Source organism: Amphiprion ocellaris, chromosome 24 (genome assembly GCF_022539595.1).
Source record: "Amphiprion ocellaris isolate individual 3 ecotype Okinawa chromosome 24, ASM2253959v1, whole genome shotgun sequence".
In the NCBI taxonomy this organism is placed as follows: Eukaryota; Metazoa; Chordata; class Actinopteri; family Pomacentridae; genus Amphiprion; species Amphiprion ocellaris.
Window position 1 is genome coordinate 18,839,421 of NC_072789.1, and position 26,615 is coordinate 18,866,035.

The 26,615-nt window shown below is 38.1% G+C and overlaps 2 protein-coding genes across 9 annotated transcripts in view; both read left to right on the top strand.

Annotated features, from left to right (window-relative positions):
* The window catches only part of agap1 (ArfGAP with GTPase domain, ankyrin repeat and PH domain 1), a 159,539-nt gene that overhangs the window by 12,577 nt on the left and 120,347 nt on the right, over window positions 1–26,615 (top strand). For 5 of the 8 annotated variants that reach the window (XM_055008568.1, XM_055008571.1, XM_055008569.1 and 2 more), the window contains exons 1-3: window positions 12,832–14,143; window positions 24,891–24,949; window positions 25,055–25,142. In XM_055008568.1, the coding sequence (XP_054864543.1) occupies window positions 13,279–14,143; window positions 24,891–24,949; window positions 25,055–25,142 (1,012 nt within the window). In that variant the 5' untranslated portion in view covers window positions 12,832–13,278. Of the gene's footprint in view, window positions 1–12,831; window positions 14,144–24,890; window positions 24,950–25,054; window positions 25,143–26,615 lie in introns of those variants that run through there. The other 3 variants (XM_055008573.1, XM_055008574.1, XM_055008575.1) reach the window with 1 other exon arrangement.
* LOC111584936 (tripartite motif-containing protein 16-like protein) lies at window positions 392–4,809 on the top strand. The gene has a single exon (XM_023294295.3). It carries the CDS (start codon window positions 1,231–1,233, stop codon window positions 2,869–2,871), a length of 1,641 nt encoding a protein of 546 aa, XP_023150063.1. The 5' UTR covers window positions 392–1,230; the 3' UTR covers window positions 2,872–4,809.

Here is a 26,615-nt window from a genome sequence, read left to right on the forward strand (position 1 = left end):
ACCTGGATATTAATGTAGTAAAGAGTCAAAAACCTGGATATTAATGTAGTAAAGAGTCTAAAACCTGGATATTAATGAACTAAAGAGTCTAAAACCTGGATATTAATGTAGCAAAGAGCCTAAAACCTGGATATTAAGAGTCTAAAATCTTGATACTAATGTACTAAAGTCTTAAAAACCTGGATATTAATGTAGTAAAGAGTCAAAAACCTGGATATTAATGTAGTAAAGTCTTAAAAACCTGGATATTAATGTAGTAAAGAGTCTAAAACCTGGATATTAATGTACTAACGAGTCAAAAACCTGGATATTAATGTACTAAAGTCTTGAAAACCTGGATATTAATGTACTAAAGAGTCTAAAACCTGGATATTAATGTACTAAACAGTCTAAAACCTGGATATTAATGTAGTAAAGAGTCTAAAACCTGGACATTAAGAGTCTAAAATCTGGATATTAATGTACTAAAGTCTGGATATTAATGTACTTAAGTCTTAAAAACCTGGATATTAATGTACTAAAGAGTCAAAAACCTGGATATTAATGTAATAAAGTCTTAAAAACCTGGATATTAATGTAGTAAAGAGTCTAAAACCTGGATATTAATGTAATAAAGTCTTAAAAACCTGGATATTAATGTACTAAAGAGTCTAAAACCTGGATATTAATGTAGTAAACAGTCAATAACCTGGATATTAATGTAGTAAAGAGTCTAAAACCTGGATATTAATGTAGCAAAGAGTCAAAAACCTGGATATTAATGTAGTAAAGTGTTTTGTTTTTGGTAATTCTTTGTCTGAACAGACTAATTATATTGATTATATTGACATTTATCCAGTGTAATAAACTAAAGTGTAAATGCTTTATAGACACTTTATATCTGTTGGTCAAAGGTGTGTTGTCATGGAGACCTTCTAATCTTTGGGTGTAACCACACTGTAAAAATACATCCAAGTAAAAACAACTGAGAACATCTCAAATAATCATGAAATAATATAAGTTTCTAAACCTCTGAGATCAAATATCTGTGAAACAACAACAGGTAAAATCTCTAAAGTCTCAGTAAATGTTTCTAAAATGTTGGAGTTTTAACGTTTTAAAGAACGTCAGCGTTTTACAGCGACGTGTTTTTACAACATGTCAGCTGACTGGATCGACTGATGTGACTGGTTAAACTGTTTGAACTGGTTTCTAGACTGACCTCCTGAACGCTGCTGCTCAGACGAGAACATGGCTCAGTCAGGAATGAATCTTTACTCACAGAGCATCTCTTGTTCCATCTGTCTGGACCTCCTGAAGGATCCAGTGGCTCTCTCCTGTGGACACAGCTACTGTATGAAGTGTATTGAAACCCACTGGGATGGAGAGGACCTGAAGACAACCTACAGCTGCCCTCAGTGCAGGAAGACCTTCACACAGAGGCCTGTCCTGGACAAGAACGTCCTGTTAGCAGAGTTAGTGGAGGAGCTGAAGAAGACTGGACTCCAAGCTGCTGCTGCTGATCACTGCTATGCTGGAGATGAAGATGTGTCCTGTGATGTCTGCACTGGGAGGAAGATGAAGGCTGTCAAGTCCTGTCTGGTCTGTCTGGTCTCCTACTGTGAGAAACACCTTCAACCTCACTATGAGTCTCCAGCCTTTAAGAAACACCAGCTGGTGGAGCCCTCCAAGAACCTCCAGGAGAACATCTGCTCTCGTCATGATGAGGTGAAGAAGATGATCCATCCTACTGACCATAAAGACCAGGGAGCAGCAGAAAGGATGAGGAAGAAGCTGGAGGAGAGTCGACTGAACATCCAGCAGAGAATCCAGGACAGACAGAAAGACGTGAAGCTGCTTCAACAGGAGATGAAGGACATCAGAGTCTCTGCTGATAAAACAGTGGAGGACAGTAAGAAGATGTTCAGTGAGCTGATCCATCTCATCCAGAACAGAAGCTCTGAGGTGGAGCAGCAGATCAGATCCCAGCAGGAGACCGAAGAGAGTCGAGTCAAAGAGCTTCAGGAGAAGCTGGAGCAGGAGATCAGGGATCTGGAGAGGAAAGACGCTGAGCTGAAGCAGATTTCAGATCTAGAAGATCACACCCAGTTTCTCCACAAATACCCCTCAGTGTCAGCACTCAGTGAGTCCAAACCTTCATCCAGCATCAACATCCAACGTCCTCTGAGACACTTTGAGGACGTGACAGCAGCTGTGAAAGAGCTCAGAGGTAAACTAGAGGACGTTCTGAAGGACACCTGGACAAACATCTCACCGTCAGATGTTCTACCACCACAACCAGAACCACAACCAGCCCTAGAACCAGAACAAGAACCAACGACCAGAGCTGGATTCTTAAAATACTTCCAAGAAATCACTCTGGATCCAAACACAGCTCACACACATCTGGTTCTATCTGACAAGAACAGAAGAGTGACCTTAAAGGACTACCAGAACTTTCATCCTGATCATCCAGACCGCTTCACCGACTGGTTCCAGGTCCTGAGCAGAGAGAGTCTGACTGGACGATGCTACTGGGAGGTGGAGTGGAGAGGAGGAGGAGTTTACGTAGCCGTCACATACAAGAACGTCAGAAGAACCAGGAGGTCTCGTGAATGTGGGTTTGGACTCGATGACAGGTCCTGGTCTTTGTACTGTGACGGCAGCAGGTACACCTTTTGGTACAAGAACACCAAAACTCCCGTCTCTGGTCGACCTTCCTCCAGAATCGGAGTCTATTTGGATCACGGTGGCGGTATTCTGTCCTTCTACAGCGTCTCTCAGAAGATGAAGCTCCTCCACAGAGTCCAGACCACATTCACTGAGCCGCTACATGCTGGACTCTGGCTTTACAACTACGGAGACGCTGCAAAGTTCATCGATCTTCAATAGACGGAAGCTGGTTAGAATGTTTTAGTTTCCAGCTGATTCAGTCTCCATCACTGTAAGTCTGCATCTAAAGAATCTAAAACCTGGATATTACTGTACCAAAGTCTTAAAAACCTGGATATTACTGTACTAAAGTCTTAAAAATGTGGATATTACTGTACTAAAGTCTTAAAAACCTGGATATTACTATACTAAAGTCTTAAAAACCTGGATATTACTATACTAAAGTCTTAAAAATGTGGATATTAAGGAATTAAAGTCTTTAAAACCTGGATATTAATGTACTAAAGAGTCTAAAACCTGGATATTAATGTAGTAAGAAGTCTAAAATCTGGGTATTAATGTATTAAAGTCTTAAAAACCTGGATATTACTGTACTAAAGTCTTAAAAATGTGGATATTACTGTACTAAAGTCTTAAAAACCTGGATATTACTATACTAAAGTCTTAAAAATGTGGATATTAAGGAATTAAAGTCTTTAAAACCTGGATATTAATGTACTAAAGAGTCTAAAACCTGGATATTAATGTAGTAAGAAGTCTAAAATCTGGGTATTAATGTATTAAAGTCTTAAAAACCTTGATATTACTGTACTAATGTCAACCGTAAAATAAAAAAAACAGACAAAAAACATAATGTCCTGATCGAAAATCTGAGTTTTTACAAATACTAATTTGTTCTTTTCCAAAAACTAAACATTAGTTTCTAAATTAGCAACAAAACCAACAACTTTATTTTACAGATATTTGTTGTTATTTGAAGGAAAAAAATAGGAATATTTAGGATCGAGAAATAGTCAAGTTTCGACAAATGTTGTAGTTTACATAGAAAAAAGTCGACAAAACTGGATTAAAAGTTTGTATTTTTAAAGAAATAATTTGTTCTTTTACAACATTAAAAAGTAAAATTAATTTTCACTAAAATTTGTATATATTTCCAGATATTTGCTGTTATTTAAAAAGTAAAATGTAATTTAAGGCTTGAAAAATAATGTCATCAGTTTAACAAAAAATAATTTGTCAAAATTGCAAAAAAAATTTAAATTACAGGTATTTCGTGAAATTGCAGAAAAAACTATCAAAAAATATAAAAATTATTAAATATGGGTTTTGCAATGTGTTATCATAAATTATACTTTTTACTTGAAATCCACTGAAAATTACAAAAGTTTACATGTATTTGCTGTTATATGAAAGAAAAAATAAGTATATTAAGGACTGAAAAATTTATAATCATTCAACTGTAAATTTACAGATTTTTTTGTTTTCCTGAATTAGAAGGAATATTCATTCAAATCACATAAAAAAATTAATTCACACGTTGTCCAAAAAAAACATGCAAAAACTGTGAATAAGATGATTTTATTTTGAAGGATTATTCTGGTTCATTTATTATTTCATCATCCTGAATTTCCAATAATTTGTCTCTATTACTACTCTGCTAAGAAAACAAAACAAAAACACAGAAAACTAAAAAATCACTATAATTTTTGGAGCATTTTACTGTCATTTCACACATTTGTCCTATTTGGTTAAATTCCAAAAAATAATCATTAAAGTCTAGAAAATAAGTACAGATTTTCATCAAAAGACAAAAACCAAAAAAAGAATCAAAACAAACCACAAATTTAAATAAAAAAAATATGTATTTTAAGAAATATAATTTGTTGTTTTACAAAGAATGTATCACAAATCTGATTATTAACATGAAATTGATTTAACTGTGAAAAAACTTTAAATTGATGTACTTTAGTGTGAAAAATCTCATGTCTGATGTCCTTAAATACCTGGACAGAGTGAAAAATATACAATATACAATACAAAATTGTACAATATAAATAATTATGTGTCTATTATTATGGTTTTGTTGTCCAGTAGAAAAATGTTATTGATTGCAGGTTATCTGTCATTTTTGTGAATTAAATAATCACAGAAATTAAACTCTTGTTCTTTATTTTTAGTTTCTTACCGATTTGTGTCGTTCTAACTGGGTCGTCCTGTTCAGAGGACATTTCTGGGTTCTTTCTTCTAGACGTTGTTGTTCTGTTTCTGTAGAGCTGCCGGACTTTCTGTTGCAGCGAAAAATGAGAACAAATGAGACTAAAAAAAGACGAGTGTCTGTTGTGAATGGACTCTGGTGCAGTGATCCCTTCTGACCAGCAGGTGGCCTCAGAGAGCTGCTTGGATCAGGAAGAATTCTGGGAATTTACTGTGTGGGTGGAAGTCAGAGACAAATACTCAACTACACACTGGTCTGTGGTGTTTTCCTGAAGTATTCCAACACACACAGACACAATATTACACGCACACACACACACACACACACACACACACACACACACACACACACACACACACACACGCACGCACACACACACACACACACACACACAACAAGCCCTTTGAACCATAGAGTGTGTAAATGGAGGTTGTAGTTCCTCCTCCGGCCAGTAGAGGCGCTGCTGAGTTCACACATTCATTATTACAGCAGGAATTCCAGGTAAACAAGGTCCAGAGGGCCTCAGTTAGTCGGTGTTTGATGACGTTTGGGACCCTGTTAGACAGGAACACAAATACACACTCAAACACACAAATGCAAAAAAAGACACAAAGATGCAAAAAAAAGACAAATAGGTGTAAAAAAGACACAAAGGTACAAAAAAGACACAAAGGTACAAAAAGACACAAAAAAGTGTCAAAAAAGACACAAAGGTACAAAAAGACATAAAAAAGTGTCAAAAAAGACACAAAGGTACAAAAACAGACACAAACAGGTGTAAAAAAGACACAAAGGTACAAAAGACACAAAAAAGAGTCAAAAAAGACACAAAGGTACAAAAAAGACAAAAAATTTGTCAAAAAGACACAAAGGTACAAAAAACGACAAAAAAGTGTAAAAAAGACACAAAGATGCAAAAAAACCACAAAAAGGTATAAAGAGACACAAAGGTATAGAAAGACAAAAAAGTGCAATAAAAAACAAAAATTGCAAAAAAGAGATGCAAAAAAGACAAAAAGGTGCAAAAAAGCTGCATAAAATGCACACACAAGCCTCTTCTCACAATACACGCAGTACTGCCTTTGTGTATTTTTGCTGTGTAGTATTGCAGGACTATAGCACTGTGTTTCCAGCTGGATTGTGCGTCACTAAAGTGAATGTTCGTGTGTGTGTTGTGTAGCTGCCGCAGCATCCTGCTGGTGTGATGAGTTGTTTTCTGACCAGCCTCGCTCTGATTGGTCCTCCATCCGCCTCCCTGCTCGTCACTTCCTGTCCGAGGACCAATCAGGCGGCTGGGTTTTAACACAGCGTTACTCCTGTCCTTTTGTGTGTCGGATTAAGCGGCTACGCTTTGTGTTGTCGAGGGAGTTTGTGTTAGTGAATTGACAATCAGCCGGACTCCATCTGTGCTGCGCAGACACACAACACACATAAGAAACACAAAAAACACGCACAAAAAGAAACAAAAATACACAAAAAACACACAAAACAACACAAAACACACAGAAAAAACACAACACACAAAAAACATACAAAAACACACAAAAAGAAACAAAAAATACACACAAAACAAACACAAAAATACACAAAACAACACAAAACACATAAGAAACAAAAAACACAAAAGACCACAAGATACACAAAAAATGCACACAAAACAAAAAATACACAAAACAACACAAAGCACACAATACACAAACACAAAAAATACACAAAAAACCACAAAACAACACAAAAAACACACGCAACACACACGAAAATACACAAAACAACACAAAGCACACAACCTGCCACTGGCTTCAGCTGCACTTTCTGTCTTTTTGTTGTTTTTTTGTTTTCTGTTTTTTGTGTTTATTTTGTCTTTTTTGTTTATTTTGTGTCTTTTTGTTTTTTTAGTGTCTTTTTCTGTTTATTTTGTGTTTGTTTTGTGTTTGATTTGTGTCTTTTTTTGTTTTTTGTGTTTGTTTTGTGTCTTCCTATTTGTTTTATGTTTTTTGTATTTGGTCTTTTTTGTGTCTCTTTTGTTTGTGTAGTGTCTTTTTCTGTTTATTCAGTGGTTGTTTTGTATTTTTTGTGTTTGTCTCACATTTTGTATTTGTTTTGTTTGTTTTTGTTGTCATTTTCGATCATTTTCTGTTTGTTTTGTGTTTTTGTTGTCTTTTTTTGTCTTTTTCATAATTCAGTGCATTAATACCTGATTTTTAAAATTATTTTGTCTGTAAATATTCACACTTTTAACTCTTTACTACCTTAATATTCAGGTTTTTACTAAATATCCATATGACCAGTAGCTCTGTAATGTTTATTCAGGTGTAACTTTGTCAGAAACTCTCAGTATTTTGTGTTCAAAGACATTTTCTCTTTTTAAATGTTGATTTTAATGACTGATAATTAATAATAATTAATATTAATGTTTTTCTTTTTCTGTCTTCATGTGCTGCTGCTGTTGGTTCATCTCAGGTAAGAACCTTTAATAACCACTAAAACCAGTAACGTCTAACTGGTCTCTGACTGGCTTTAATGGATTTACAGTTTGTTTCTTGTAGTCTTTCTTTGGACACGTTCCACGTCATTTTTGGGTTGTTGGTCTTGAAGTTTTGAGTCATTTTTAAAGACGTTTTATTCATTTTAGACCATTTTCAAGTTATTTTTTTTCTCTTTTTAAGTCACTTTAGACTAATTCCGAGTCATTTTGGACTATTCTCATCTGGTTTGGACATGTTTTAAGACAGTTAGGACAACTTAGAAGTTGACTTGGACCATTTTTGAGGCATTTTCATCTCATTTTGGGTCCATTTTCTGTCATTCAAGAAAAATATTGTCAGTTTTGACAGGTTATCATCCGTTTTGGACACTTCTGAGTCATTTGGATTACATTTTGAGCCACTTTTGACAAATCTGAAGAGATTTTAGATGAAGCTTCAGTCATTTAAGAAAAATCAGTTCAGTTGTGACCGATTTTAATCCATTTTAGATGGGTTTTTAGGTCAGTTTATAAGTTGATTTGGACAATTTCTGAGTCATTTTAAACAAATTTCCAGTCATTATAGACAGTTTTGGGTGATTGTAGACAATTTTTACGTCATCTTAAGAAATGTGTTGAAATTTGACCTTGGGATGCTAATCAGTAACCTCAAAATGCAAGTCACTAGCCTAGGAATCCTGATCAGTAGCCTGGGTTACTCATTGCTAGCCCAGTAATGCTAATGATGACCCTCAGAATGCTAGTTGCTAGCTGAGAAATGCTGATCACTAGCCCCAGAATGCTAATTGCTAGCTCATGAATGCTAACAAATAGCCTCAGAATACTAGTTGCTATCTCAGGAATGCTAGTTGCTAGCTCATAAATGCTGATCACTAGCCTCAGAATGCTAATTGCTAGACCTGGAATGCTGATCCCGTGCCTTAGAATGCTAGTTGCTATCCCAGGAATGCTAATCACGACCCTCAGAATGCTAGTCGTTAGCTCATGAGTGCTAATCAGTAGCTTCAAAATGCTAGTTGCTAGCTCAGAAATGTCGATCATTAGCCTCAGAATGCTAGTTTCTTCCCCAGAAATGCCGATCATTAGCCTCAGAATGCTAGTTTCTAGCTCATGAATACTAATCACGAGCCTCAGAATATTAGTTGCTATCCCAGGAATGCTAATCAGTAGCCTCAGAATGCTGATCACTAGCCTAGAAATTCTGATCACCAACCTGAGTTGTTAGCTGCTAGCTAAGGAATGCTCATCAATAGCCTCAGAATGCTAGATGGTATCTCAGAAATGCTGATCATTAGCATCAGAATGCTAATTTCTTGCCCAGAAATGCTAATCACGAGCCTCAAAATGCTAGTTGCTAGCCCGTGAATGCTAATCATGAGACTCAGAATGCTAGTTTGTAGCTCAGGAATGCTAATCAGTAGCTTCAGAATGCTAGTTAGTAGCTAATGAATGCTAGTCATGAGCCTCACAATGCTAGTTGCTCTCACATGAATGCTAATCAGAAGCCTCAGAATGCTCGACACTAACCTAGGAATTCTGATCACTAGCCTGAATTGCTAGTTGCTAGTCAAGGAATGCTAATCAGGAGCATCAGAATGCTAGTTGGTAGCTCATGATTGCTAATCAGTAGCCTCAGAATGCTAGTTGCTTGCCCATGAATGCTAATCACTAGCCTGGGTTGCTAGTTGCTGGACCAAGAATGCTAATCATGAGCCTCAGAATTCTAATTGTTAGCTCAGAAATGCTGATCACTAGTCTCAGAATGCTAGTTTCTTCCCCAGGAATGCTGATCACTAGCCTCAGAATGCTAGTTGCTATCCCAGCAGTGCTGATCACTAGCCTCAGAATGCTAATTGCTAGCCCAGCAGTGGTGATCACTAGCCTCAGAATGCTAGTTGCTATCCCAGGAATGCTAATCAGTAGCCTCGGAATGCTAATCAGTAGCCTCAGAATGCTAGTTGGTAGCTCAGGAATGCCAATCAGTAGCCTCAGAATGCTAGTTGCTATCCCAGGAATGCCAATCAGTAGCCTCAAAATGCTAGTTGCTATCCCAGGAATGCCAATCAATAGCCCCAGAATGCTAGTTGCTGTCCCAGGAATTCCAATCAGTAGCCTCAGAATGCTAGTTGTTATCCCAGGAATGCTAATCAGTAGCTCCAGAAGGCTAGTTGGTATCCCAGGAATGCTAGCCAGTAGCTCAGACATGCTGTTTGAGTCTCATTTTTTGAGGTTCATTTCCAGGAGTGACGACGATGAATCAAAGATCTGCAGCAGATGAAAGATTCTAGAGGAGCGTTTGATTTCAGCGTCAGCGTTAATTTACCGTCTTTAGGTGGTTGTTGGTGCGTTTGATGTTGGTACCAAATTAAGCGTAGAAACGTCCTCAGAGCCAGGAAGTAGCCGGTGGCTGCGTTTTTAATCTGCATTAATCCCAGTAATAATCCAGAGTTAATCTGTTCAGAGAAGAGACGACAGGAAGAAAGTAATCAAAGAGATGCAGGTCATGTGACCAGAGATCAAAGATTAACAGGATCAAAGATCCTCCTTCTCCTGGCTGTGAATGCTAATGGCTAGCTGAGGAACGCTCATCACTAGTCTCTAGGTGTCGCTAGTGACTAGACTAGGAATGCTAGTGATTAGTTCTGATGGTAGTGGTAGTGACTAGCCTCAGGATGCTACTCACTAGCCTCAGGATGCTATTCACTAGCCTCAGGAGACTAGCCTCAGGATGCTATTTATTAGCCTCAAGATGCTATTTATTAGCCTCAGGATGCTACTCACTGGCCTCAGGAGACTAGCCTCAGGATGCTATTTATTAGCCTCAGGAATGCTATTTATTAGCCTCAGGATGTTATTCATTAGCCTCAGGATGCTATTCACTAGCCTTAGGAGACTAGCTTCAGGATGCTATTTATTAGCCTCAGGATGCTATTTATTAGCCTCAGGATGCTACTCACTAGCTTCAGGATGCTATTCATTAGCCTCAGGAGAATACCTTCAGGATGCTATTCACTAGCCTCAGGATGCTAGTAACTAGCCTCAGGATGCTATTCATTAGCCTCAGGAGACTATCCTCAGGATGCTATTCACTAGCCTCAGAATACTGTTCACTAGCCTCAGAATGCTGTTCACTAGCCTCAGGATGCTACTCACTAGCCTCAGGAGGCTAGTCACTGAGAAACACAAGAATGCTAGTTGTAATTTGATCACTAGCCCAGTGGGTGTAGTTTATATCATTGAAATGCTCGTTTCCAACCTTAAATGCTAAATGGTAGCCTGGGGGTGCTAGTTAGCCTTAGGATGCCAGTTGTTAGCCTAGGGATGCCAGCTGCAACCCTAGGGATGCTAGTTGCTAACCCAAGAAAGCTAGTTGCTAGCCTTGGATGCCAGTTGCTAGCATATATATGCTATTTGCTAGCCAAAGGATTCTTGTTGCTAATCCAGGACTGCTAGTTACTAACTTCGGAATGTTAGTTGGTAGCCTGGGGATGCCATTTGTTAGCCTCAGGATCGCAGTTGCTAGTCTCAGGATGCTATTGGCTAGTTGGTCACTAGCCCTGGTGATGCAGTTTTTATCCTTGAAGTACTTGAAATGCTAGCTGCTAGCTTCAGAATATTAGTCTCAGGATACTACATGCTAACCTCAGGATGGTGTTGCAGTTTATATCCTTGAATTACTTGTTTCTAGTCTGAAATGCTAAGTGCTAGCCTCAGGATACTAGCCTCTAGCCTTAGGATGCAAGCTGTTAATGGCAGCTATGGATGGCAGTTGTTAGCCTAGGGATGCTATTTGCTAGCCTAAGGTTGCTAATTGCTTGTTGGTCACTAGCCATGGTGATGTAGTTTATATTCTTTATATATTTGTTTTCAGCCTTAAATGCTAAAGGCTAGCCTGGAGATGCCATTTGCTAGTATAGAGATGCTAGTTGCTAGCCTAGGGATGCTAGTTTCTGGCCTATGGATGCTAGTTGCTAGCCTAGGAATGCTAATTTCTAGCCTTGGAATGCTAGTTGCTAGCCTGGTGATGCCAGTTGTTAGCCTCAGGATGCTAGTTATTAGCCTATGGATTTATTTATTTATTTATATGTTTGTTTAATAGGGACAGAACAAGAAGCATTGTTACAATAACCGATGCCATGTTCATAGGTCAATAGCTAACAGCTAATTTGGATGCTAGCTGCTAGCCTCAGGATGCTAGTTATTAGCCTATGGATGCTAGCTGTTAGCCTCAGGATGCTAGTTATTAGCCTATGGATGCTAGCTGCTAGCCTCAGGATGCAAGTTATTAGCCTATGGATGCTAGCTGCTAGCTTCAGTCTGAATGCTGGAGTGGATTTTCAGTATTTTAGGTTTTACATTTCAACAGAAGAAAGATGATTTTTTCTTTTAACTCAATAAACTTGTTTGTGTTTTAGTCTGAGATCCAGTTGTTTTGTTTTGTTTGTTTTGTGTGAATGATTGAGTTTGTAGCTGCAGCAGGTAAACGACAACAAACATCCAGACAGTAGAAACTCCTCCCTGATCAGAGAGACGCTGGAAGGAAAACCAGAACCGGAGCTGAAGATGGAATCAGATAAATCTGATCTGTTGGGTTGAAAATGTTCCTCCAGACATGATTAAAGTTTAAATTAGTTTTAGTTTGTTTATAAAACACTGAAAAAATAAATATAATTGTAGGACTGGAAAATATCTGAAAATATATAAATATTCACATCCATGAAGAATATATAAATTATAATATTCATAAAATATAACAAGTGTAATTTTAACATTCTAGTAAATTTTAAAATGAATAAATATTATATAAATTATATTTTTTATTATTTATTTTTGTGATTTTTACTTGAGATTAAAAAAGAAAATGACAAACTTTACAGTTTACATTTTACTGGATGTTTCCTGATGACAGAATAAAATGCTGCTGGTTTAATAACATTTAGACATTTAGAGTCACATTTAAATATTAATTTATCCACATTCAGGTCATGTTTTGTTTTTTATTGAAGAGAACAACGTTTTTTTTTTTTTTTAAGTTATTTTTTTGGCCTTTTATCGGCTTTATTGGATAGGTGCAGTGAGAGAGAGACAGGAAATGGGAGAAGAGTCAGGGGAAGACATGCAGTAAAGGGCCGCGAGCGGGAATCGAACCCGGGCCAGCTGCGTCGGGGACCAGCCCCTGTACATGGGTCGCCCGCTCAACGCGTTGAGCTATACGAGCGTCCCGAGAACAACGTTTTTAAAAGATTTTTCTGCAGCAGACAGAAGAAATAAAACATTTCCAGCAGTTTGTTGGGTTGAACTAAAAATATGCGGCAATAAAAATAGAATAAGATGAGAAATAATCGGAGCTCCAGACTGAGGATCCTCTCCAGATCCTCTCTGGATCCGCTCCGGGTTTTGTCCTCCTCCTGCCGCCGCCGCCGGACGCTCCGTGTCGGTGTTTGGAGCTCAGAGAACCGCGGCGGAGAACCGGGACGGAGCGGAGCGTCTGTCTGCGGGCTGAAGGCGGCAGAGAGCGGAGGACCGGAGGAGCGGCCCCGGTGCTCGGCTCCTCTCCCAGCGGCGTGTGAACCCAGCCGAAGCCGGCCAGAGGACGCAGAGGCCCGGCGGGCTGCTCGGCGCTGCGCTGCGGGGGATGAGCGACACAAAAGGGGCCGAGGCGCCGCCAGAGTCCGGGACGCGGATCGACGTTCACCGCCGGAGCTGCGGGAGGAGGGCCGCCGCTCAGGAGCCGCTCTGACCGGCCAGACTGGGGTTTCCAGGCGGCGGCAGGACGCGGATTAACCCGCTGGGATGAAGCAGGAATGTGTTTCCAGCCGGTCTGAACATCTGGAGGACAGAAAAGTGAGTTTTACTGGATTTCAGCGTGAAGCTGCTGAGAGCGTCTGAGGAGGAAACATCTGAGGAGGAACCAGGAGGTCAGAGGATGTTCCTGCTGGAGGCTGCTGGGATGGACAGAGCAGCTCCTCAGAGGAGAACCGTGTACCGGATCTCCCTCACCCTGGTGAAGAGGGAGAACCTGGAGGAGAACCAGGAGAAGAACCTGGAGGAGAACCTGGAGGAGAACCTGGAGGAGAACCAGGAGAAGGTGCAACAGGGCGGCGGCCTGCTGGAGCAGCTGCAGGAGGAGGAGGAAGAGTCTCAGGATTTGTCTTCAGGCTTCATGAGGAGCTTCAGGACGTTCAGCACCGGCCAGCTGGAGCTCAGCAGGATGAAGATCTGCAGGAGGCTGCAGCTGAAGGAGAAGAACCCGGCAGGAGGCGACGCCAAGAAGAAGAAGCTGCTGAAGGCGAAGAGCGTGGAGGAGAGCAGCTCCTCGGCTCCTCCAGGAACCAACGGGGTCTCCTCCGTGGAGAGGTCCGGTCTCCTGCGTCGCAGCTGCAGCTTCAGGAACTGGAGCGGCTCTGAGCTGCGGCGGCTGAAGGCCAGAGAACATCTCCACAGCAGCTCCGGAAGCCTCCACCAGCCGGAGCCCGTCGGCCAGAAGAGCCGGACCCTGGAGGTGGGGGCCCTCCTGAACCGGACCGACTCCATGGAGCTGAGCTGGACCCGGGAGAAGAACCGGACTCTGGACAACAGCGACCTGCAGCGGCTGCAGAAGGAGGCTGGAGGAGGCTTCCTGCTCAGAGGAGCTTCAGGCCGCAGCAGCGAGAGGCGTCTGGCTCGATTCTTCAGCGGCTTCTTCTCCAGGAGGGACGCAGCGACGCCCACCTCCAGCCCCGACAGCAGGGGGCGCCGTAGGAGGCCGGTTCTCACCCAGTCCAGCTCCGAGAGCGTCAACGGAACCGACGGTAAAAAACAACAACAAAAAAGCATAAAAACAAATATTCAGCTTCAGTCACTAAACCTCAGAGACAGAGGAAAGGTTTAAACACAACTAAAAAACACTTGAACGCCAGGAGAGAGTTAAAGATCAGTTAGATCAACTTCAGATTAAAACTGTAGAGAGGCTCAAAAATATACAAAAACAGTGGGCCGCTCGTATAGCTCAACGCGTTGAGCGGGCGACCCATGTACAGGGCTGGTCCCCGACGCAGCTGGCCCGGGTTCGATTCCCGCTCGCGGCCCTTTACTGCATGTCTTCCCCTGACTCTTCTCCCATTTCCTGTCTCTCTCTCACTGCACCTTTTATCGACTTTATCCAATAAAGCCGATAAAAGGCCAAAAAAATAACTTTAACAAAAAAAAAAAAAAAAAAAAAAAAAAAAAAAAAATATATATATATATATATATATATATATATATACAAAAACAGTAATACAGAGATAAAACAACACAACAAGATGCTAAAATCACACAGTCGCAAAAAATATGCAAAAAAACCCCAGAAAAAGGAAAAAACAGAAAAAGATGCAAAAATGACATAAAATTTGCAGAATAACAGACAAAAACATGCAAAACTGTAAAAAAAAAGACAAAAATCACAAAAAGACAAATCACAGACACAAAAAGATGCAAAAATAAAAACTATGCAAAAAGATGCAGAAAGTACACATAACAAATGCTCAAAAATAACACAAAACATGCCAAAGTCACACAAAGAGAAACAAAAATGTACACCAAAATAGCACAAAAGCTAAGAATTACAGAAAAAATATGCAAAAATCATGTAGCAATGCGCAAAAAACAGCAAAAATTAGAAAAACTTTAGTTTCTCCGATTATCTGACTTAAATTTTATTCCACTTCCTGCAGTTCAGCAGAAAACTCCGATTTTTTGTCGTGTGACTTTTGGTCTCGGCTGAGTCGCTCTGAACGTCCTCGTTTCTTCATGGAGCTCAGAAATTCTAGTTTTTTCTGGAATGAGTTCAGAGTTAACGGTTGGTTTCTGGTGATTTTGTTTGCATTTTTCTGCTGCTCATAGATGAGGAGTTCAGGGACCGTCGAGTTTTAAAGTTCTTCCAGTTTACGGCTGATAAACGGAACTTCAGAACGTCTCTAGTTTCAGCTGGAAGTTCTGCTTCTTTACAATGTTTGTGTTTGTTCTGGGCGACTCAGTGACGTTTGTCTTTCATTAGCGAAGAGTCTTGAAGGTTCCTGTTGGTTCCTGAAGGTTCCTGTTGGTTCCTGAAGGTTCCTGTTGGTGCCTAAGAGTTCCTGTTGGTTCCTGATAGTTCCTGTTGGGTCCAGAAGGTTTCTGTTGGGTTCTTATTATTCCTGTTGGTTCCTGAAGGTTCCTGTTGGTTCCTATTAGTTCCTGATAGCTCCTGTAGATTCCTGGAAGTACAGTTCCTGTTGGTCCCTGACCGTTCCTGAAGGTTCCTGAAGGTTCCTATTAGTTCCTGTTGTTTCCTGAAGATGAAGTTTATGTTGGTTCCTGAAAGTTTCTGCTGGTTCCTGAAGGTTCCTGATCGTTCCTGTTGGTTCCTGAAGGTTCCTGATAGTTCCTTTTGGGTTCTGTTGGGTCCTGAAGGTAAAGTTCATGTTGGTTCCTGAAAGTTTCCATTGGTTCCTGAAGGTAAAGTTTGCGTCAGTTCCTAACGGCTGCTGTTGGTTGCTGAATGTTCCAGTTGGTTCTTGTCGGCTCATGAAGGTAAAATTCATGTTGGTTCCTGTTGGTTCCTCAAGATAAAGTTCATGTTGGTTCTTGAAGGTGAAGTTCACGTTGGTTCCTGAAGGTTCGTGTTGGTTCCTGAAGGTGAAGTTCGTGTTGGTTCCTGAAAGTGAAGTTCACATTGGTTCCTGAAGGTTCGTGTTGGTTCGTGTTGGTTCCTGAAGGTGAAGTTTGTGTTGGTTCCTGAAGGTGAAGTTCGTGTTGGTTCCTGATGGTTCCTGAAGGTGAAGTTCACGTTGGTTCCTGAAGGTGAAGTTCGCGTTGGTTCCTGAAGGTGAAGTTCGTGTTGGTTCCTGAAAGTGAAGTTCACGTTGGTTCCTGAAGGTGAAGTTCACATTGGTTCCTGAAGGTTCGTGTTGGTTCCTGAAGGTGAAGTTCGTGTTGGTTCCTGAAGGTGAAGTTCGTGTTGGTTCCTGAAAGTAAAGGTCCTGTTCGTAAAGTTCCTGTTGAATCTTGAAGGTTCCTGTTGGTAAATTTACTGTTGGTTCCAGGAGGTTCCTGAAGGTAAAGGTCTTGTTTGTTGCTGAAGGTTCCTGTTGGCTCCTGAAGGTTTCTGTTGGTTCCTGAAGTTAAGGGTCCTGTTGGTAAATTTCCTGTTGGTTCCTGTTCTTGTTGGTTCCTGTTATCTGGATTCTCAGTTTCCACTTTCCGTCCAGTGGAAAACATGAACAGAGAGGAAGTAGATTTATCCTGTTGGCAGCTGACGATACTAAAGTACCAAAATATCCACATTTTTAAGACTTTACTACATTAATATCCAGGTTTTAGATTCTTTAGTACATTAATATCCAGATTTTTAAGACTTTACTGCATCATTATCCTAGTTTTTGATAATTTTGTCTGTTGGGATCCAGTGTTTTGACCCAGTAGTGAGTTAATATTCAGGTTTGCGACACATTATTGTGTTAATAATGTGTGTTTTTGCAGTTTTTGTCATTAAGGTTCAAGTGTTTTTGTGCATTAATATTTACAGTGAGATGTTTCATGAAGCAGTGGCTGGTTTGTTGCATCAGTTTGAGGTCTGAGGGTGATTCTGAGTTGTTGTTTCCTGGATTTATTTAGTTGTTGTTATATAGTTGTGTTTATAGTCGTATGTTGGAATGGTTTTTGTGTTTCTCTGAGCAGACCTGTCCTGAGGCGGGGGTTCTCCAGGTCTTATTGTGGAGGTCTGGAGGTGGACCAACAGGTTTGTGTTCTGATGAAACATTTCTGGGATTCCTCAATCCAAGTGGCTGCAGGTCACATGATCCGGATCAGCCAATGAGCTGCCAGAGAGCAGCACCTGGCAGGTAATGTGCTGCTCAGGTTGACGCTGTGGCAACATGATGAATATTACTCAGTTTACGGTCACAGAGGAAGGAAAATAATCAGTTTAAACTGTTTTTATTGAGAATTTTCTGATCATATCCAAGTTTTTGACTCTTTAGTACATTAATATCCAGTTTTTTGGTACTTTAGTACATTAATATCCAGGTTTTTGACTCTTTACTACATTAATATCCAGGTTTTTGACACTTTAGTACATTAATATCCAGGTTTTTGGTACTTCATGGGGTTAAATATGCAGGTTTTTTGACATTTCCATGCAGTTATTAATATTTTTGAGACATTAATGATTTAATATCCAACTTTTTTGTTTTAGTATGTTAGTATCCATTTAAAAAATATTTTAGGACATTAATATATATTTTTTTTCTACATTCATAGAAATTAGTATGATTAGTATCACAGTTTTAATACCTTTGTGTATTTATTTTGTGAATCTAGAGCATCTCTTGACCTCTTTTCACATCGTGTGCTTTTACTTCCTCGTTCTGTCCCGTCACATGACTCACTGCCGCGTCCTGATTGGCCGATCCCAGAACAGTCATAATAAATCAGTCACTGGCCCCGCCCCCTCCTCCCCTGACCTCACTGGTCTTAATGGACTCGACTGGTGTGTGTGTGTGTGTGTGTGTGTGTGTGTGTGTGTGTGTGTGTGTGTGTGTGTGTGTGTGTGTGTGTGTGTGTGTGTGTGTGTGTGTGTGACCTACATTCTCAGCTGAGCAGAAGTAATGTGGTCGACATGCGTGTCAAAACGCACATGCACTTGGATGCCAATTATTCTGTCAGTTCATCTCACAGACACACACAAACACATGCACACGCACACACAAACACACACACTTACTGATGCTCTACAGTAGGTATTTCCTTCTTCCTTGTTTCCTTCTTACGTTGTCGTGCTGTGTGTGTGTACATTGTGTTGTACAGTCAGACATTGTGTTGTTGTACAGTCAGACGTTGTATTGTTGTACAGTCAGATGTGTTGTACAGTCAGACGTTGTTGTACAGTCAGACGTTCTGTGTCTGTACATTGTGTCATTGTACAGTCCAGTGTTGTGTTGTTCTACAGTCAGACGTTGTGTCGTTGTACAGTCAGACGTGTTGTTGTACAGTCAGGCGTAGTGTTGTTGTACAGCCAGACGTGTTGTTGTATAGTCAGACATTGTGTTGTTGTACAATCAGATGTTGTGTTATTGTACAGTCAGATGTTGTGTTGTTGTACAGTCAGACATTGTGTGGTTCTAACACATGCTAACACATTAGCATCTACACTGTGTGTGATAGCGGGCTCAATGCTAACACTACTGCTCAGCTCTACCAAAATGATCGTGCTATGTTCTTTACTGACACATTCAGCATGCTCCATGCTGGCATATTAGCATGTTGTGATAATGTAAGGGAAAATAGAAACATGCTAACACATTAGCATACACACTGCATAGTAATGTAATGCACATGCTAACATTGTGGCATTGGCTATACTGACTGACTGTCATCTCAATGCTAATATGCTAGCATTAAAACTGTGTTAGTGTTTGTGGACTCTGTGCTAACATGTTGGCATACATAACATTATATGACATGCAGATATCTTAGCATAAAATATGCTAAGCTAACATGCTAATTTTTGTGATGACATGCTCCAAGCTAGCACATTAACATGTAACATGAGTGATTGTGACGCTGAGTGATTTTTTTTTAAACATGCTAACACTATATTGACAGTTAGCCTCATGGTAACACTAACTGTTACAGCTAACAGTTAGCTTAATGCTAACACTAGCACGTCATCGTGTTTAATTACATGCTAATAATTTAGATTAATTATTAATAATAATTATATAATTAATAATAATTATTGATAAATTAATAAATAATAATAATAATAATTAATAATTTAAATGTATCTGTAATTTTACACAACAGTTAAAAAAACATGTAAAATAATAGTAAATTGTTGAAAGATTTACCATAAAATGTTTTATTTTGACTATAAATATGAAAACCACGTGATGTGAGGATTCCCTGTGAGAGTTTCTTGTTTTTATTTGTACTTTCTGTGTCTTATTTTGTATTTTTGTCGTGAACTTCCTCGTGCTGTTGCCGTGCCGACGCTTCCTCCTACCCCTCCCCTGCTGTTTAAAGTTCTTCCATAAGGCTCAAATCCATCAGAGGACAGATGACAACAACACAAAGTTCACGTGTTCAAACGCACATATGTAGGGCAGCATGATGTAAGCAGGCCGAAACATGCTAAACACACACCGGCCTCCTCTTCCTTCTCCTCTTCCTTCTCTTCGTCCTCATCTTCATCTCGTCTCCCACCAGAAGTAGAAGCATGAAAAAAGTGCTACTGCTAAACGCGCTACTTAACCTGAAGTTAACCTGAAATCATCACAGAAATCAACCTAAAATTAATCTAGAAATTAACCTAAAGTCAAACTAGAAAGCTACCTGAGATTCATCTAAAGTCACACTAAATTCAATTTGAAATCAGCCTGAAATGAATCTCGAAATTATACTGAAATTAACCTAGAAATAAACCTTAAATTAACCTAGAAATAAACCTTAAATTAACCTAGAAATAAACCTTATATTAACTTAGAAATAAACCTTAAATTAACATAGAAATCAACGTAGAAATGAACCGAGAAGTCCACCAAAAAACTAGCCTGAAATTTGACTGAAACCAACCTTAAATCAACCTAAAAATCAACCTGAAATAAACCGAGAAATTAACCTGAAATCAGTTTAGAAATTAACCTGCAAATCAACCTGAAATTATCCTAAAATTAACGTAGAAATGAACCTATAATCAACCTGAAATCAACCTAAAATCAACCTGATATTAACCTGAAATAAACCTGAAATCAATTTAGAAATTACCCTAGAAATCAACCTGAAATTATCCTAGAAATAAACCTTAAATCAACCAAGAAATCAACCTAAATATCAACCTGAAATCAACATAGAAATCAACCTAGAAGTCAACTTAGAAATGAACCTGAAATTTGCCTGAAATCAACTTTAAATCAACCTGAAATCATCCTGAACTTAACCTGAAATTAACCTGAAATCGTCTTGAGCTTAACCTGAAATCAACATAGAAATCAACGTAGAAAACCACCTGAAATTATTATGAAATCATCCTGAATTTAACCTGAAATCAACCTAAAATCAACCTTAAATCAGCCTGAGCTCTAATTAAACCTCATCAGGTGAATAATTGATCGCTGCTGAATTTAAACCAGTTTTCTGTGTTTATTCAACCTGTGATACAGACACAGACACACACACCTCGGTTACACACATCAGCTGTTGATTACATGTTGTGCGTCTGGTTGTGTGTCTGGTTGTGAACCAGTCAGGTTGTGGTTGTAGGACGGTGGTTTTGGTGATTTTATTTGATTTGGGATGAAAGTGTTCGACTCTCTGCCAACCAGCCAGCTGTGTGTGTTACTGTGTGTGTTACAGTGTGTGTGTTTGTTGCTGTGTATGAGTGTGTGTTACTGTGTGTGTGTGTTACAGTGTGTTTGTGGTGGGGGATGGTTGCCTAGCGCTGATTAAACCATGATATTTAGGTCAGTCCTAAAGCTGCTTCTTCACATGTTGACGTTTGACTTCATTGATCCAATCGGATGTTTTTATTGGTTATCGGTCGCTGATGTCATCAGGTTTAATAGAACTCACCTGTCAGGTGATTTTTACCGCTTACTCTCCTGTTCTCCTGCTAAAATAGTGTTTTTAAACATTTTTTTTAAAAAGATATTTATTTGAGAACAGATGGAAGATGAATTATTAATTATTACCATCATTTAGAAACTTTCAGCAGAATCCAATGTTGACGAGTTTAATATCCAGGTTTTAGACTCTTTAGTACATTAATATCCAAGTTTTAGACTCTTTAGTACATTAATATCCAAGTTTTAGGCTCTTTAGTACATTAATATCCAAGTTTTAGACTCTTTAGTACATTAATATCCAGGTTTTTAAGACTTTAGTACATTAATATCCAGGTTTTTGTGTTATTTTTTTTACTTTTCTGGTATTCCAGTGTCAGTTTGCATCTTTTTCTTTGCTGTTTTTTTATCTTTCTTGGGTCATTTTGTGATATTTTTGCATTTTTTTGTGTTGGTTTTGGATATTTTTGGCGTCATTCTAACATTGACCAGAAGATTTTTATGTTCTAGTGGAAGTTTTGGAATTTTTTTCTGAAATCTCTGTTTCTTTTTTTCTGTATTTTGTGAGATTTTTGTTGTCATTTTTGACTTTTGTGTCATTATGTGTTATCTTTGCATCTTCAGTGTCATTTATAACTTTCTTCTGTCATTTTTGGAATATTTTTCTGTTGTTTTTGTCTCTTTTCTTGTGTCCTTCATGTTGTTCTGGCTTCATACTGCGGTGAAAAATGAACCTCAGGGTGTTAAAACGAGACAGAAGCTGCTCTGGTTTGTGACTCGTCTGGTTGGTTTGCAGCCAAACACGAGTCTTGAAGTGGTAAATGACAGGAGGAACGTGAAGCAGGTGTGTCATTACCTGTCGGACAGGTTTAATTAACGTTGACGAATGCAAATCAACACAACCGACACGTGCTGTGAACACAAACACACACAGACGGCTGCAGACAGCGTTTATTATGCATTAAAACAAACTGGAAAAGCTGCTTTTAAAACCACAAATCATCTCAGATCTGATGAAGACTGACGGGAAACTGATCTTCACTTCACCGTTGACTCCTGAATCCAACACAAAATGGCGTAAAACATCCATGGAGTGACTTAAATCTAACACAAAGACATAAAAAACACAGAAAGTAATAGAAAACAACAACAAAGTGACAAATCCAACATCAAGTGACATAAATTCAACACAAAGTGACATAAATTCGACATAAAGTGACATAAATTGAACATAAAGTGACATAAATTCAACATAAAGTGACATAAATTCAGCATATAATGACATAAATTCAACATAAAATGACATAAATCCAAAAAAGTGACATAAATTCAACAAAAAGTGAAATAAATTCAACATAAAATGACAAATTCAGCATAAAATGACATAAATTCAACATAGTGGCATAAATTCAGTGTAAAGTGGCATAAATTCAACATCAAGTGACATAAATTCAGCATAAAATGGCATAAATTCAACATAAAGTGGCATAAATTCAACATAAAGTGACATAAATTCAGCATAAAATGGAATAAATTCAACATAAAATGGCATAAATTCAACATAAAGTCACATAAATTCAACATAGTCACATAAATTCAACACAAAGTGAAATAAATTCAACATAAAGTGACATAAATTCAGCATAAAATGGCATAAATTCAACATAAAGTGACATAAATTCAACATAGAGTGACATAACTTCAACATAAAATGACATAAATCCAAAACAAAGTGACATAAATTCAACACAAAGTGACATAAATTCAACATAAAATGACATAAATCCAAAACAAAGTGACATAAATTCAACACAAAGTGACATAAATTCGACATAAAGTGACATAAATTGAACATAAAATGGCATAAATTCAACATAAAGTGACATAAATTCAACATAGAGTGACATAACTTCAACATAAAATGACATAAATCCAAAACAAAGTGACATAAATTCAACACAAAGTGACATAAATTCAACATAAAATGACATAAATCCAAAACAAAGTGACATAAATTCAACACAAAGTGACATAAATTCAACATAAAATGACATAAATCCAAAACAAAGTGACATAAATTCAACACAAAGTGACATAAATTCAACATAAAATGACATAAATCCAAAACAAAGTGACATAAATTCAACATAAAGCGACATAAATGCAACATAAAATGACAAATCTAATATAAAGTAACAAATTCAACATAAAGTGACACAAATTGAACATAAAATGACGTAAAAATTACCAAATTTTGCATTTCGGGTCTATATTTTCCCATTTGTGCGTTTTATTTTTCTCATCTTTCTCATTTTATGTCTTGTTTTGTTGTTTTGTGTGTACTTTTAGCAGTTTTGTGTCTTATTTTTGATGTTTTATTTCCTATTTTAGTCATTTTGTGTCTTATTTTAGTTTTTTTCTTGTTTTTGTCGTTTTATTTCTAGTTTTAGTTGTTTTGTGTCTTGTTTGTGTCTCATTTTTGTCATTCTCTTCTTTCTTTCTGCGCCTGGTGGTTTTTATTTTTCCGCTGATCATTTTTTACATCGAGGTTAAACTTTTCGTCCAGTCTGAGTCGTCTGCTGGTTAAACTGGGAACCAGTGCAGCAAACAGGAAGCAGCTGGATCAACATCCTGTCGGTGGAAACAGACGCCGTTTGTCGCTTCAACAATCCTCCTCTGTGCCGCCGCCGCCGGCCAATCAGGACGCTGCTCTCCGTATCCTAGCAACAAGAACAGCTGACAGAAAACAGCCTTTTTATCACGTTTCTGTCACTGAGTTGAAACTTTTTGCTACTTTTCTTGGTTTGAACTGAGAAACTGAATCATTTTGTGGTTTTGGGAAAAGGAAAACTTCAGTTTGAAACTTTTTTGGGGGGGGGGGGTCTTTTTTTTTTTTTTTTACAGTTTTGTGTCTCATACTTATCAGAAAAATAAAATAAACTGTCAGATCAGCGGCTGTAAAACACAGATGATGTTTGGTTTCTGGGGTAGAATATTTGCCCCGGGGTGAGCCAGGGGGTAGAAAAACATGGAAAAATTAGAACTTCTGAGGTTTTTGTCTCATAATTTAGAATTGTTCTGTCATAGATCTGAGCTTGTGGCATAATTATCCCTTTCCTTCTCATGATTCTGACTTTCATCAAATAATTTTATAAGTATAATTCTGGCTTTTATCAAATCTTTTTTCATCATAATTTTGCCTTTTAATTAATTTTTTTTAAAATAATAATTTAGACTTTTGTCTGATATTTTTAAAATAATAATTTGTACTTTTATCTAATATTTTTCTAATCATATTTTTGACATGTAATTTTTTATATTTTTTAAATCATAATTTTGACTTTACTCATGATTTTAATTTTAATCTAATTTTGAACTTTCATCTCCTATATATATATTTATTTTTTGGTTCATAATCTTCAACAGTTTTTTATCCTAAATGTATTTTTTTCTCACAATTTTCAACTTTTGTCTTCTAACTTGATGTGTTTTCTTCATCACTTTGCAGCTTTAATCTTTTTTTTAAAAATCTCATAACTGAGATTTTATCTCAGTTTTTAGAAAAAAAAAACTGTCTTCGTATCTCCTAATTTTTATTTTTTCCTAATAATTTGAAACTTTTCTCGTATAACTTTTTTATTTTTTCTCATAGTTTTTTACTTTTATCTCATTTGAAACAAAAAATCATAATTTTCTTTTTAATCACCCAATAAATGTTTTCTCATATCTCCTAAAATTTTATTTTATTGTTTTTCTCATAATGTTCAACTTTAATCTCAGAATTCAAAGTTGTATCTGGATAATAGACGTCGAATCTCATATATTTGATGTTTCAGTCAGAATTAAATCAGAATTTTAAATCCATAATAAAATCTGGCTGGAATTGGGTCACGTTTGGATCTTTTTTCGTTTTTCTTTGTCTGCACCTGAAGGCATCACGTGCTAATTCCTGTTTTTGTGTGTTTTTTGTGTGTTTCAGATGCGTTTGTGAACAGTCAGGAGTGGACGCTGAGCCGAACGGTACCAGAACTCAAAGTGGTGAGTTTAAACCCTCCATTAGAGACAGATTTCTCTAGAAACGTCGCTCTAGATCCAGTAAAACCGTCTCTTTGTGGCCTGATAATGCTGCTTCCTCCCTCCCAGGGCATTGTGGGTAATCTGGCCAGCGGTAAGTCGGCGCTGGTCCACCGCTACCTGACGGGAACCTACGTCCAGGAGGAGTCGCCTGAAGGTAAGAACCCGCTTCTGTTCCCCGAGTCCGGCTGGATCAGTTTCTGCAGCGTTTTCCTGCCAAAATTATCCAGCCAAAATAAAGTAAATAAAAAAACAAAAGCAGATTAAATCGCTTAAAAATAAATCAAAATAAAAGTCTCCTGGCTAAATACGAGGATGACAGTCTCTGTAACCTCAAAACTCAAAGGATTAAAGTAATCATTTAGACAATTTCTGTTGTTCAATACGAAATAAAATCCAGGTTTTTGACTCTTAAGTACATTAATATCCAGGTTTTTAAGACTTTACTACATTAATATCCAAGTTTTTGACTCTTTAGTAAATTAATATCCAGGTTTTTGACTCTTTAGTAAATTAATATCCAGGTTTTTGACTCTTTAGTACATTAATATCCAGGTTTTTAAGACTTTACTACATTAATATCCAGGTTTTAGACTCTTTAGTCCATTAATATCCAGGTTTTAAGACTTTAGTACATTAATATCCAGGTTTTAGACTCTTTAGTACATTAATATCCAGGTTTTAGACTCTTTAGTACATTAATATCCAGGTTCTAGACTCTTTAGTACATTAATATCCAGGTTTTTAGGACTTTATTACATTAATATCCAGGTTTTAGACTCTTTACTGCATTAATATCCAGGTTTTTGCTGTGCTCGTATCAAACAGACCATGAAAGATCTCGTGAATATTTCACCATCGGTAGCATCCTGTGATATGTGGCTTCTATTTAACGCAGTGAATCAGTAGAAAGTCGTGTGGTTGGTTGGGAGGTTCAGCCACTGACCTGCTTTTCCAGACTGACCCTGGTTTGGATATGAAACTTTAAAGAGTCTTCTCTGCTCCGTCCCTGGGTGGAAACCTGAATTTTCCCTTCAGGGTTGGCCATATTCCTCATCCAATATTAAAGCTGCACAGACCCACTTCCACCAGAGCCCATGTAGCTTTAATATTTCACCACATGGGCTGTTTCCTCCGGTGGTCGCTGCACGCAGAGGCTTCAAGCCTCTTTTATGGACACAAATTCATTCTCTTCCTCCAAACCAAAGCACAAATGACACCAGTCCATGGAGGAATTGTTGTTAGAAACCAGAAGATTCAAATTAAAAGGTGTATAAATAAGGTTACAGCCTTTTTATATGGATTTTACAAACAAAACCGAAAAACCCGTTGAATCCATCAATGACAAAGTCTAAATTTTTTGAAAATGTGGCAACGTTCTCGCTTCTTTCCAGGTTTTAGACTCTTTACTACATTAATATCCATTTTTTTTAGGACTTTACTACATTAATATCCAGGTTTTTGACTCTTTACTACATTAATATCCAGGTTTTTGACTGTTTAGTACGTTAATATCCAAGTTTGTGACCGTTTCAAGTGTTAATATCCATGTTTTTGCTACTATAGTCCGATAATGTCCAGGTTTTTGATAGTTTAGGTCGTTACTATCCAGGTCTGGACCACTCAGCCA

Bases quoted from the DNA above. Each gene is read 5' to 3' on its own strand.
- LOC111584936 (XM_023294295.3), top strand. From the start codon at position 1,231: ATGGCTCAGTCAGGAATGAATCTTTACTCACAGAGCATCTCTTGTTCC.